Source organism: Camelus bactrianus, chromosome 9 (assembly GCF_048773025.1).
Source record: "Camelus bactrianus isolate YW-2024 breed Bactrian camel chromosome 9, ASM4877302v1, whole genome shotgun sequence".
NCBI classification, from domain to species: domain Eukaryota; kingdom Metazoa; phylum Chordata; class Mammalia; order Artiodactyla; family Camelidae; genus Camelus; species Camelus bactrianus.
The window spans coordinates 6,110,104-6,123,162 of record NC_133547.1 but is presented as its reverse complement, the minus strand read 5'-3'; the positions used below and the strand labels follow the sequence as shown (position 1 = coordinate 6,123,162).

The following is a 13,059-nucleotide window of genomic DNA, read 5'->3' as shown; positions in this document are numbered from 1 at the left end:
GCCGGCTGCCCGCTGACGCTGTGCCCCCCGGACAGCCCCCCAGTGCAGTTTTCCCTGCTGCACTCCAAGTTCCACCTGTGCAGTGTGGCCACGCGGGCCCTGCTGCTGTCCACCTACATCAAGTTCATCAACCTCTTCCCGGAGACCAAGGCCACCATCCAGGGCGTGCTGCGGGCCGGCTCCCAGCTGCGCAACGCTGACGTGGAGCTGCAGCAGCGTGCCGTCGAGTACCTCACCCTCAGCTCGGTGGCCAGCACGGATGTCCTGGTCAGAGTCCTGGTCCCCATGCGCCCCTCCTCCCCAAGTCCAGAGCTGATGCCTGTCCCTGACCTGCTCCTGCTCCCCACCCCTCGTAGGCCACGGTGCTGGAGGAGATGCCACCCTTCCCTGAGCGCGAGTCATCCATCCTGGCCAAGCTGAAACGCAAGAAGGGGCCCGGGGCCGGCAGTGCTCTGGATGACGGCCGGAGGGACCCCAGCAGCCATGACATCAATGGGGGTGTGGAGCCCACCCCCAGCACCGTGGTGAGTCCTGAGAAGCCGGTCTGCAGGGGCGGGTCCTGTGGCCAGGCCGTCCTCTCTCCTCACCTGCCCCTGCATTCCCTGCAGTCGACGCCCTCTCCCTCCGCCGACCTCCTGGGGCTGCGGGCAGCCCCTCCACCAGCGGCACCCCCGGCTCCTTTGGGTGCGGGCAACCTCCTGGTGGACGTCTTCTCTGACGGCCCGGCCGCCCAGCCCAGCCTGGGGCCCACCCCCGAGGAGGCCTTCCTCAGGTACCGCCCACCTTGGGCCCAGGGCTATCCCCTTTCCATCTGCCCTCTCCCTGTCCCTGAGCCTCTGTCCACAATGGCTGCCGCCTCCCTCAGCCTCCTCCCTTCCTCTGGGCCACTCTGGACTCTTGGCTCACCCTGGCCCCCCTGTTGTCCTTTCCCATCACCACGTCTCAGCCTGCTCTTCCTTCTCTCCTTCCCTCCTCCCTCTCTCTCCTTCTTCTGCCCTCTTGCTGCCTCTCTGGGATTGGCTGCCTGCCACGCCTGTCTTCTCTTGTCTGCTCTGGGATTGGATGGCCCAGCGAGCTGGAGCCGCCTGCCCCTGAGAGCCCCATGGCTTTGCTGGCTGACCCAGCTCCAGCTGCTGAGTAAGGGGTGGCCTCAGGGGGTTGGGGGGCAGACTCTTGTGTCCCCAGGGAGGGTTAGGGGACTGGGAGCTGTTGTCAAGGGGTTCCTGATGAACTGCAGAGGCAAGGACTTGGAGGGGAGTAAAAGTCAGTGCCCTCTGATACAGGGGGTGCAGGGGTGACAGCACCTGCCAGGGACCTGTTTCCATCAGAGGCAATTGCCAGGCTGACCCTGGGATTCTTTGGGGAATCTGGGTATAAGGATTCTGGGGTTCTGTCATTTCAGGGCTTGCTATCTCCCACTATTAGCTCTGGGCCTTTATCTCTAGCCCCCAACCACCCTCCCATCTCCCTTCTTTCCTGCCCTCAGCCCAGGTCCTGAGGACATTGGCCCGCCCATCCCAGAAGCCGATGAACTGCTCAATAAGTGAGTGGTGGGTGAGGTTGGGGAGGGCACTGGGGACAAATGGAGAGCACAGAGCAGGGCCCAGGAGGGGTACCTGTCCTGAGCCCTCATCACTCCCACCCAGGTTCGTGTGCCGGAACAACGGGGTCCTATTTGAGAACCAGCTGTTGCAAATTGGCGTCAAGTCAGAGTTCCGGCAGAACTTGGGTGCGTCCAGTGGGGGAATTGGTGGGGGTGGGTTTTGGAGAGACCTTGGCTTGAGAAGGGGATGGAAGGAACTCAGATGGAGCCCTGCCTCTTCCCAACCCTCTGCAGGCCGCATGTATCTCTTCTATGGCAACAAGACTTCGGTGCAGTTCCAGAACTTCTCACCCACGGTTGTCCACCCCGGAGACCTCCAGACTCATATCCTCTCAACGTGGTCCAGCCCCTTGGCTCCAGCCCGGCCCCTCCAGGTCTGCTTTCCCGGCAGCTGGGAAACAGATGAACCCAGGTCCAGACCCCCATTCGGCTTTCTTACTTCAGAGCCTGAGCACGTGGTACTTCTCTGAGATTTAGTGTCATCCGTAAGATGGGGTGAGCCTCTTCCCCGGGACAGGAGATGACAGTGATGTGATAAGGATGTAGGTGTTACTTCTGGAATCCCAGCTGCTCTGGGCCTCAGTTTGTGTGTCAGGCCTCTTTCGTGTCCCAACCGCGGACTCCACACCCATGACTGCAGCAGTGCCTCCTGCCCTCGAGTGCCAGGCCTGGGGCTTTTGATGCTGACCAGGGCCTTCTGCTTTGTGACCTGGGCCAGTCACTTGGCCTCTCTGAACCTTGCTATCCCTTCTGTGAAGCATCGGTCCTCCTCTTCCTTCTCACAGAGTTGTTTTAAAGATCAGTGTGTTTGGGACCTTGGAGGGGTGGCTGACATAAAGGAAGTGCTTAGCAGTGTCAGTCCCCCGTCCCCCTTCTCTGGGCCTCAGTTTCTGCAACTGGGAAATTAGTAGCTAGTCCCCAAAACTTTGAGGACCTTTTCAGTTCTTTGCTTCATTCATCAACATTTCCGGAGGCCCCAGCTCTGTGTTGGGCAGGGGCGGGGGAGAGATGCATATGGAAGTCCCCATCCTTTCTTGCCAATGGGTGGTTGACACAAAGGCACATGGTGATGGCTGACAGCACCGCCACCATTTTTGTGTCAACACACTGACCAGTACTTGTTCTGGATTATTTCACTGAATGCTGAGGACACGATGTCCATTTTGCAGATGAGGCTAAGAGAGATCAAGTGACTTGCCTGCAGTCACCAAGGTGGTAAGAACCAGGATTCAAACCCAGGTCAGCCTTCAGAGCCACGGAGGGTGACATGTATGGTGTGTATGGTGACGTGTGTCATAATGGAGGTGGTCGAGGCCATCATGGGCGGCCAGAGAAGGCACCCAGGGGGTGAATCAGCGATTTGGCTTAGGAAGGACTTTAGACCTGGGCCTTGTAGGATGTGCCTGGGAGAGCAGGGCCGGGCCCCTCAGAGGCCTGCAGGCTGGGGCTTCAGGAAAGTCCTGAACCATCAGGTGATGATGCTGAAGGCCCCAACCCCTGGGCCGCTCCTGTATCTGGCTTCCTTGACCATGAGCGGGCACAGCTGGCTGTGCAGACCAAGCGGGTGGCCTCGCAGGTGGACGGTGGGGCGCAGGTGCAGCAGGTGCTCAATATCGAGTGTCTGCGGGACTTCCTGACGCCCCCGCTCCTGTCAGTGCGCTTCAGGTGAGAAAGGTGAGGGGCGCGGCCTGGTGGGCGGGGCTTCTGGGGTGGGGGCGTGGTCTGAGCCAGCCCTCCCTCCTCTCCCGCCAGGTACGGGGGCGCCCCCCAGTCTCTCACCCTGAAGCTCCCTGTGACCATCAACAAGTTCTTCCAGCCAACGGAGATGGCAGCCCAGGACTTCTTCCAGCGTTGGAAGCAGCTGAGCCTGTGAGCCGCAGTGGGGGTTGGGGGGGGTAGAGCCAAAGCCGCCCTCAGGGTGGGTGGAACTGGGGCTTCCAGGTCCCTGACTTGAATCTTTCCCGGCTCCCAGCCCCCAACAGGAGGCGCAGAAAATCTTCAAAGCCAACCACCCCATGGATGCAGAGGTCACTAAGGCCAAGGTGAGAGACAAGACAGGAGAGGCACTGCGGGGGCTAACATCCCAGCCCTGCCTCTCCCTAACTCTGGGATTTGGGGAGCAGTGGCTGCTCAAATTCTCTGAGCCTGTTTCCTTATCTGTAAAATGGGGCCAGTTCCTACTCTCAAGGGTTTGGGGGAACCAGTATGCCACCGTCTGGGAGCTAACAGAGATGGGGCACCCTCTGACAGCACTTTCCACTTCCTCCCCAGCTCCTGGGGTTTGGCTCTGCTCTTCTGGACAATGTGGACCCCAACCCTGAGAACTTCGTTGGGGCTGGAATCATCCAGACTAAAGCCCTGCAGGTGGGCTGTCTGCTCCGGCTGGAGCCCAACGCCCAGGCTCAGGTGAGTGGTGGTTTGGGAGGCCCCCTGCTTTGTGTGCGTTCTCTGCACCTGGCTCCTCCTGCCTCAGTTTTTAACCGCGTCCTTCTGCTGTCCCTGTTTCCTTCCTCTCCTGTCTCCCTCCTGTCTGTATCTTCTGGTTTTCCTCTTCCTTTTCCTCCCTGATTTTCATCTCTCATACCCTTTTCACTTTGGCCTCTCTTTTACTTTTCATCCTTTACCTCCTCTGTCTCCCTTGTTCCTTATGTCACCTTTCTGACCCCTTGATCCTTATTCTCTCATCATTATCTGCCCTGTATCCCCCTCCCCCCGGGCTCCCCATCCTCTCTCACATGGCCTGCCCCATGCCTCTGCCTCCTCCCTGAGTCCCCGTTTCCCCTAGATGTACCGGCTGACCCTGCGCACCAGCAAGGAGCCCGTCTCCCGTCACCTGTGTGAGCTGCTGGCCCAGCAGTTCTGAGCCCTGGACTCTGCCCCTGGGGATGTGGCCGGCACTGGGCAGCCCCAGGACTGAGGCAGCTTTGGTGGATGGGGCAGTGAGGGGACCTCCACTGGTGACAGGGAAGACCCCAGGGTGGAGGGACGCCTAGGACCTTCCTCCGGCCTTTTGTATTTTTATTTTTGTTCATCTGCTGCTGTTTACATTCTTGGGGGGTGAGGGGGAGCCCCCTCCCTCCCTTTCCCCCCGAAGCACAGAGGGGAGAGGGGCCAGGGAAGTGGGCACCTCCTCCCCTCCCACCCCACCCTGTTGTAGCCCCTCCTGCCCCCTCCCCATCCAGGGGCCGTGTATTATTGTGAGCGAATAAACAGAGAGACGCTAACAGCCCCACATCCATGTCTGTGTCTGGCACTCACAACCAGCGGTCAGAGGAGCGGGGTGAGGGCATGCAGAGTGTGGGTGGCCAGGCCCCTCAGCCCATATGTGGGACTCTGAGCAGACAGCAGCAGCAGCAGCAGCCGTGGCCCCAACTGCAGGGCCACCAGCCGCCATCCTGTGCCTGGCTCCTCAGCCCCTGACACCAGGTAGCAGGCTCTTGGCACCTGGGCCCGGTGGGCCGCCGCTTCCACCTTCTCTGGCTGCCCAGGCTCTGAAAGGATGACAGGAGAGACCGAGGTGACCAGTGGGGCCTGGATAACTAGGATGCCAACCTGCAGGAACCACCCCTGCCCCCCATCCTGGGCCTAAGTTTGACTCCTGACAGGGGAGAGGCTCACAGCTCCAGGCAGCTGTCAGGACCCGAGAAGGTCACAGACTCTCCCCTGCTTCCCACCTTGCCTCCGTTCCTCTCTTTCCTACGGATACTGTGTGTAGCCCCAGGCAATACAGATCACAAACAGATAAGAGATGCTTACCTGGTGCCAGGCACTGGGCTCCAGGGAAGAGCTCCTCTTGAGGACCCTGCCCCACCAGGTGGGGGGAGGTGGAGTTACCCAGCTAGGAAGGGACAGTTGTCTGCCCCTCCCAGGTGGACCTTTTTTACCATTTTGTTAAATTCATCATGATCTTTGCTGAGGTTGTAGCATCAATCTAGATCCCTTCCCTTGTCGCTTTGGGCCTCACAGGTTCTGTATGACAACTTTTTCTTCGGACCTGGGGTCTATGGAATCTACCACCCCTCCTCCACCCAACTATGGGCAAAGCCAGTATTTTCAGCGGTAGAGCTGGAGGTGTGGGTGTGGTTGCCAGGCGGCCTGTGTTTGAATTGTGGCTCTGCTACGTATTTGCTGAGCCTTTTTCCTCGTCTGTAATATAGGCATGATAATTAACAGGAGGTAACCCTCGCCTATGAAGATGAAGTGAGTAAATAAACAGAAAAGCACTTGGTAAGAGATGAGGTCTGCATTAACTATTAGGATTACCCAGGAAATTCTGAAACCTACAGGCTTGGAACTCCCTTACCTGCCTTTCCTGTCAGTTTACATGCCGTCCTCACGGACAGCCATGCCCACTTCATGATTCTGGTTTGGAGTCTTCTACCAGTTTCCCCAAGCCCACTTCTTACTCACACCTTGTGTGAGCCGGGACTCTGTGTCCCAGCCTATGCAAAGGGGGCACTGAGCCCGCCGCTGACCTGGTGGGAAGTGCGTGGCAGTGACCAGGGTATAAAAGGAGCGGAGGAGACGCCGACGATGCTCAGGAGAGGGTTCTGAAGGAGGAAGACAACAGGGTCACAGAGAACCCCTCCCCATCCCACGCCCCTCCCGGCCCCGCCCTCCTCTCCGTCACCTTTATCCCTCGACGGCTCCACGGTGAAGAGGCAACGTTTCAGTTCCAGGTGGAGGAGCAGCAGTCTGTGGGAAAAGGGGTGTCACGGCCAGGGAAGAGGGCATGAGGACCCCCAACCCACTCTCCCCCCAGAGCCCTACCCGAGGATATCCGTGTGCAGGGGGAAGCCCGCGGGCAGCGCTCGGGGTCCCAGCGGCAGGCAGGTCCGCAGCAGGTCCAGCAGTGGCTGCCACCAGCGCTCCAAAAGCTGCAAGGGACGTGGTCAGCAAGAGAGGCGGGGCCGGCGGGTGAGGTCAGAGGGATACCTGGGGAAGGAGGCTGGGCCAGGGAGGAGGGGAGGGGACCACAAGGGCGGAGGACACAGGGGACCGTGGAAGGGGCTAGGCCTGGAGAGATGGGGTAAGAAGAGGGGCCGAGCTGGGGCGACGAGGATTGGAGAGCAGCCCAAGGGGGCGGGGCCTGCGAGAGGGACGGGGGCGGGACCAAGGGCGGGTCCAGAGTCAAGAGCGCTCGCAGGGCCGGGTGCTGAGACAAGGGCCGGGGCTCGCGGGTAGAGGGTGTAATAGGGGAAAAGCGGGACATGCCCCGGATTCACCTGTGCATCCAGCTGGCTGAGGGGAGGGCGCGGCCCACAGAGCAGACACAGCTCTAAGTCCGGCAGGAGTGTCAGAGTCAGAAGCCGGTGAGGAACCTGAAGCAGGGCGCAAGGTAGACTGGCCGGAGATTCGCCTCTTCCATCGCAAGCCCCGCCTCCTCGAGACAGCCTCTGGATCCCACCTCTTCCTGCGCGCTTCTCCGAGCCGCACCTTCCCACTGCCGGCTCCACCCACTCACTCACCGTGGGGCTCCCGTGCGGCAGGTACACCGGGTAGTCGCGAGCGGCCTGCGGCGGCAGAGACCCCACCAGCCAAGGGAGCAGCACTGCCTCCGGCATCCCCAGCCGCCACCAGCTCTCAGTTGCTGTCACCACCCGGCCCGACACGACCAGGCTGACGAAGGCGGTGCCCGCGGCTTCGGCAAACCCAGAGAGCGCTTCCTGGGTAAGGGAAGCAGGCCGACTGCGCGTCAGGAGACATGAGCAAGGGCGAGTGACTTCAGGTGGGTAAGGAGTGGGAAGAGACCGGCATACCATTCAAAGCTTGCTTGGTGGCCATGCTAATACGTCTCACCTTCCCTGGGCCTGAGTTCCTTCACCTTCACATGCGGGTACAATCCCCAGGTCACATTGTGAAATTAAACAGGTAAGGTGCCTGACACGTGCTACTAAAGCTAATAATTATAACAGCAGCAGCTACGGTTTATCGAGTTCTATTATGTGCCAGGAAGCTCAGAGAGGTCAAGTCACCTGCGAGAATCACACTGCTGGGAGGCAGCCATGCCAGTTGAACCCAGAGCAGTATTTAAGGAAGGGTAGATAGATTCACCAGGCAGAAGGAATAGCAGGTACCAGGGCAGGGAAGCTGGGAAGTTGTTGGTATCTGTGAGACTCATGAGGCAGCTGGGAAAGGGGGGCTGTGAGGTCAGTAGAGGTTAGGGCCAGCAGGTTCCTCGGGTCCTCAAACATCAGGCTGAGGGGCTGGGACCTTGTCCTGGGGGCGATGGCATTCATGGGAGGGCTGTGACCAGGGGAGGGGCACGGTCAGCTCTGGGTGCAGAAAGATCTTTCTGGGGCCAACAGGGGATCGGACTGGAAACCAAAACGATGGGAAGTGTTTAAGGCAATGGTCCAGGGGAAAGAGGATGAGGACTGAGCCAGGGTCACAGGGATGGTTTCAAGAGTTTATAAAGCATTCCCAATACCTGCAGCAGGGACCCCTCTGGAGGAACCACACAGTCCACACACTGGGTCAGGTCCCCAATAAGCTCTGAGTCCCCCAGGAAGCTGTCAATGAGGCGGTAACTGGCCTAGAAGAGGGAAAATGGAGGAGCTTATGACCCAGGTGACACCTGGACCTGCTGCCTCCCCCTGAGAAAACTGGCCCCAGCTAGGGGGTGTCAGACAACCAAGCTGCCCCATGAGCCCCCTGGACCAGGCTGCCCTGGGGCTTCTGGGAACTGTAGTTCCCAAATATAAGAGACCAAGTTATCCTAACTTCTCATCCTCACGCCCTGCAGCCTCACCCTCAGCTCCTTCTTCAGTCTCTCTACGTTGCAGATATTGGTCAGTTCTTCAAGTCCCACAAGAAGAACCTAGAAGAACCATATAGGAGAGAGGGGCCCTGGGCAACTGGTTATGAGAGACGAGGGGCTGGTACTCGGACTCTTGTGTCTGAGGGAGGAAGAAACTGGGGATCTGGACTCCTTAGTCTGAGGTAGGAGGGACTGAGGGCCAGGATTCCTGCGTTCTTGAGAAGGGTGTTTGGGGGTCCGGACTGAGGGAAGAGGGATGCTGAGAGCTCAGATTCCTGGGTTTGGGAAAGAGAGCTGGGGAATCTCACCATAGCCCCAAACACCATCTGGAGTAGTCTCTCCAGCCTCAGCTCCGAGGTCCCCTCCTCAGATGACAGAACAATAAGGGTGATGCTATGAGAAAGGAAGGTGAGAAGGAAGAATGAGTCCAGGCCAATGAAACAAGGCAGGGAGGATAGCAGAGTCTGCCCTTAATCCTGGATGCCAGCTTGCTACATCATGGCCCAGCACAACCTGCTTTTCATACAGAGAATCTCAGGGGTCAGGGAGGGCAACTGACTTGTGAAAGATCCCACAGCCAAGTAAACAGCTGGTGTTGGAGTCAATCTTCAACAGGGGCTATCACCCTGGCCTTGGCCCTGCCCCCAAACTACCACTTGGAGACCTGTCATGGAAGCTTTTCCACACCACGATTGTATCCTCCGTCCTCGCAGAGCTCAGCTGCACCTCGAGATTCTGCCCAAACATGTGGACTCCATTGAGGGAGCCGATGACAGAGAACGGGAGCTGGGGAAAGATTGGGGATATTAGACAGGAGCCGCCATTCCCCTCCTCCTTGGGAACCAATTACTCAGGCCACCAACTCCCACCTCTTCGGGGAACCAGGATCACTGGTCAGTTGTACCCTCGACCCTCTAAACCCAACTTACTCAGCCCATACTCCCTTGAAGACCCAGAACCCAAACGTCTAAAGCCCTTCTATTTCTGAGATCCAGGCGCCCAGGGCCCCACCTGTTGGCGGGCGTGGGCGCCGCCGCGGCTGCTCCTGCAAAACAGGGGGACCCCGCTGGATGCTGCGAGGCACAGCAGGTGCACGGTGCCTTCGGCTCCCTCCTCCCCCATTTGGAACCCCCGCCTCCCAGTCCCCTCGTGGAGACAGTCAGTGTCCGCCTTGGAGCATGCCTGCAGTCATACTAAGTCAGGTTGCGGTATGAAGCCGCCAAAGGGCGGGATGGGGAGCTGATTGGAAGAGGATTAGATTCCCGCCTTCCTCATCCGACTCAAACTACCCCCAACCCCTTTTCCAGCACCTCCCCCAAACGCCGTTAGGTTCTCTTCCGCCCCAGCCGGAAGTTACAATACCCCTAACAAAGATGGCGGCTAGTTGCATTTGCAGAGCCTCCCAGCCCCCCCCTTGAAGCGGTTTGGCTCTGTTTATTTAACTACGAGAATGAAGAGCCCAGCTTGAAGGCAGTGACTGCGCCAAGGCATTGCCTAATAACCATCACATAGACTACTATGTTTCACATTCTAAATTGATAAACAGCTGTGCCCAACTCAAAGATGGCGACGGTACCAAGCCGTTGCCTAGCAACCACATTCTGTCTTTTTTTTCCTTCTAAGGCTGTAAACAGCAGTGCCCCACTCAAAGATGGCCGCAGGGCAAAACCCTAGCAACCTTCCTTAGAGCAAAATCAAGAAAGACACCTCTCCCCCCTCACCCTCGAGGATGGTTTGGTCCGGAGAGCGTTGCCTAGTAACCACTAAATGAGATGGTTGTTTTTCTTACGAGAAAAAGAAAGATGAGATCCTTTATTTTCCAGAATCATAAAAATGATATTATTTGTCATGATTTTATAAATGGTAGTGTATCGTGCAGAATGGGAAAATACTCCGCCCAAAATCCCCTAAAACAAAAAGTTGAGATTAATACAGAATATTTACTGTTGTCACAAGTATGATTACTGTGCTAATGTTTTCAAACTTTATTTTTCTCATCAAGCCATATGAATGTACTTCGGTTTTTTTAATGTCTTATTATAACCTATATTATGGATCTAACAAAATAGATTTACCCGATCCTATACTGACATACGTTAAGCTCTTACCTCTGCGTGTTTCAAGTGATAAAGTAAATCTTCACTGAATTATCAATTTAACCAGCTAGATATTTTCTCTTTTGTGGGAACATTTGTCCAAACATATTTACAAAATATACAGTAATATTTTTTTAAAAACCTTCATTTATCCAAATATATTTACAAAATATATAGTAATATTCTTAAAATTTTGTCTTTTAAACATATTTTGCCTATATTCTAGATCTGATTTCTAATAGCTGATAAAAAACATTGAGACATTTACCCTGCATGTTAAATTACATTAAACTAGAAGAATAAACAGTTGCATAAAATAACACTGAAGTAAATTATAAAATTCTCCCTGTACTTCTATGATTTTCTCCTTTAGTCCACTTACATTTATTATGATTACTGCTATATTTAGATTTATTTGTACCATTTTATTTTATATTTTTTGTTCTGCCTTTTTAACTTTTTTCCTCATTTTTTTCTGAATTGATTAATTTTTGTTATCTGAATCTATTTTTTCCTCTTTTTTCTGGTTTCAAGTTAAACACTAATTCTCTTTTATTTTTATTGGTTATCCTTGAAATTTTACCCTACACACTTAATTTAGCAAAAAATAAAAGACCTTAAACACTCTCTCAAATAATACAAGGAGCCTGTAACTGTTTAACTCTGTTAAACTCCCTCTACACTAACCAACTAGCGTTAGCATTTTAGCTTGACTTTTTTTACCATTGAATATTTTTTTCTTATTTTATACAGGCAATGCTTATTTGTAATTACATATGTACTTATGATTCATTTTACCCTCCTGCTTCCTTCTTGTGTCTCAGATCATCTTTCCAGGATAATTTAAAATTTTCCTACTTCCTGAAGTGCTTCCTACTGGAAAATTCTTTCTCTACTTACAATACTTCTGACACCAAATTGGTGGATTTTCCACATCAAGCAATTCTCCAGTTTTCTGTGGACACCAACTGGGTGCCTTACAAGCCAATTAAATTCTGAGACTAACCACTTGGAGTTACTACAGGTGTTGCCCCCTGCTACCGGGCTAAGGTCTCAATTCTGCAAGACTGTCACCACTGCAGACACCATTTGCAAGCAGGGAATTCCCAGGTTACCCATACTTCTGTCTGAGTTGGCTCCAAATCGGGGGCTCCCATGACCCTCTCATTAGGTTCAGTAATTTGCTGTATCGGCTCACAGAACCCAGAGAAACACTTTACTTACTATTGCTGGTTTATTGCAAAGGCGAAAATTAACATCCAGATGAAGAGGTACCTAGGACAACGTCTGGGAGTCCAGAGTGCAGGAGCTTCTGTCCTGATGGAGTTTGGGGTGAATTACGTTCCAAGCACATGGATGCACTCACAACCCAGAGTGCCTCTGAAACCATGTCTTTTAGAGGTTATGCAGATTTCACTAGGAAGACACAATTGATCAAATCATTGGCCATATGTAATTAACTCAAACTCCAACCCATCTCCACTCTCCAGAGGTTGAGGGTGGTGCTGAAAATTCCAACCTTTTAATCATGCCTTGGTTCTTCTGGTGACCAGCCCCTATTCCAATGCTATCTAGCAGCCCCCAGCCACCAGTCATTTCATCAGCATACCAAAAGATGCTCTTTTCAATCCAGAGAGTCCAAGGGTCTTAGAAGATCTTGTGTCAGTAACCAACTGGAGACCAGGATCAAATATTGTAACAGAAGATGCTCCTACCACTTTTATCACTCAGGATATTACAAGGGTTTTAGGAACTCTATACCAGGAACCAGGACAAAGACCAGATATATATTTCTGATTCCATATCACAATATCACAGTCCTTAAAAAAAAATCTCTTGGGGTTAAATTCTGTTTTTATCTGGAATCTTTACACCTCCTTTATTATCATACGATTATGGAGTAATGAGTTAATTTTTCTCAAAACCCTTAATATATTCCACCATCTTCTAGTTTCCATTTTTGCTGGGAAGAAGTGGGCTGTCATTCTACATATAATTCCTTCTGGAGATCTGTTCTTTCCCTCTGAGTCAAGATGAGTAATTCTTTTCTTTTTTAATTGTGATTTTATATATTGTGCTTTCAGTATCCAAGGAATCATGATTTATTTTTGAATTTTTAATATTTTAGTTTTTTTTTAATTTTTAATAGATTGTTTTGTTTTTATTTTTAAATCAATTCTAGAAAATATAAAGCCATAAGCTCTTAAAATAGAGCCTCTCCTTCCTTCTTTTTTCTTATGGGACTCCAATTAGAAAGATGTTATAGCTTCTCCTTCTAGCCCCCATCACCCTTTGCAAATTTTAAACACTATTTTTCATTTCCTAATATTATATCTTGGTTAATTTCTTATTTATTTTCAAGTTCATTAGTTTTTCTCTTCAGCTGGCTTAATCTTCTATTTCAATTACCTATTGCTTTGTGGTTCTTTTCAACAATTATATAAACTGCATCCCCCCCTTTTCTTTTCTTTTTTTTTGTTAATTTCTGTTTCTCTGTCTTTTTGAGGGGGAGGGAAGATTCTTAAAGACTACCCATACCCATACCTCAAATGAAACCATCAATGTTGCAAAAAACAGTGTCATAACACCTAATCTAGCAT

At 53.1% G+C, this 13,059-nt stretch overlaps 2 protein-coding genes across 9 annotated transcripts in view; one reads left to right on the top strand and one right to left on the bottom strand.

The window, feature by feature from the left end:
- The window catches only part of AP2A1 (adaptor related protein complex 2 subunit alpha 1), a 31,226-nt gene extending 26,389 nt beyond the window's left edge, over window positions 1–4,837 (top strand). The window contains exons 13-24 of one of the 6 annotated variants that reach the window (XM_074369229.1): window positions 36–267; window positions 357–524; window positions 609–772; window positions 1,072–1,137; window positions 1,487–1,543; window positions 1,647–1,729; window positions 1,838–1,928; window positions 3,146–3,268; window positions 3,356–3,472; window positions 3,576–3,645; window positions 3,875–4,009; window positions 4,389–4,837. In XM_074369229.1, coding sequence (XP_074225330.1) covers window positions 36–267; window positions 357–524; window positions 609–772; window positions 1,072–1,137; window positions 1,487–1,543; window positions 1,647–1,729; window positions 1,838–1,928; window positions 3,146–3,268; window positions 3,356–3,472; window positions 3,576–3,645; window positions 3,875–4,009; window positions 4,389–4,466 — 1,384 coding nt within the window. In that variant the 3' untranslated portion in view covers window positions 4,467–4,837. Of the gene's footprint in view, window positions 1–35; window positions 268–356; window positions 525–608; window positions 773–1,071; window positions 1,138–1,486; window positions 1,544–1,646; window positions 1,730–1,837; window positions 2,016–2,772; window positions 3,269–3,355; window positions 3,473–3,575; window positions 3,646–3,874; window positions 4,010–4,388 lie in introns of those variants that run through there. The other 5 variants (XM_074369228.1, XM_045510721.2, XM_045510723.2 and 2 more) reach the window with 5 other exon arrangements.
- FUZ (fuzzy planar cell polarity protein) lies at window positions 4,728–9,657 on the bottom strand. Of its 3 annotated transcripts, none has more exons than XM_074369232.1 (12): window positions 9,558–9,657; window positions 9,375–9,408; window positions 9,028–9,149; window positions 8,672–8,756; window positions 8,355–8,423; window positions 8,034–8,138; window positions 7,072–7,269; window positions 6,829–6,924; window positions 6,374–6,480; window positions 6,234–6,298; window positions 6,079–6,153; window positions 4,728–5,094 (listed from the first exon to the last, which is right to left on the bottom strand). In XM_074369232.1, exons 3-12 carry the CDS (start codon window positions 9,108–9,110, stop codon window positions 4,871–4,873), a joined length of 1,107 nt encoding a protein of 368 aa, XP_074225333.1. In that variant the 5' UTR covers window positions 9,111–9,149; window positions 9,375–9,408; window positions 9,558–9,657; the 3' UTR covers window positions 4,728–4,870. The 3 variants fall into 3 exon arrangements, with proteins under 3 accessions (XP_074225333.1, XP_074225332.1, XP_010945297.2); XM_074369231.1 differs by lacking the exon at window positions 9,558–9,657 and adding an exon at window positions 5,360–5,405 and having other exon boundaries at window positions 9,375–9,550; XM_010946995.3 differs by lacking the exon at window positions 9,558–9,657 and having other exon boundaries at window positions 9,375–9,549.
- Window positions 9,658–13,059: the final 3,402 nt, after the last annotated feature.

Excerpts from the sequence above, each read along its gene's own strand:
- FUZ (XM_010946995.3), bottom strand. The coding sequence starts at position 9,485 with ATGGGGGAGGAGGGAGCCGAAGGCACCGTGCACCTGCTGTGCCTCGCA. Across the intron at positions 7,270-8,033 it reads CAGAGGGGTCCCTGCTGCAG|GAAGCGCTCTCTGGGTTTGC; the intron begins GTATTGGGAATG and ends TCCCTTACCCAG. Across the intron at positions 6,925-7,071 it reads TGCCGCACGGGAGCCCCACG|GTTCCTCACCGGCTTCTGAC; the intron begins GTGAGTGAGTGG and ends GCCCTGCTTCAG.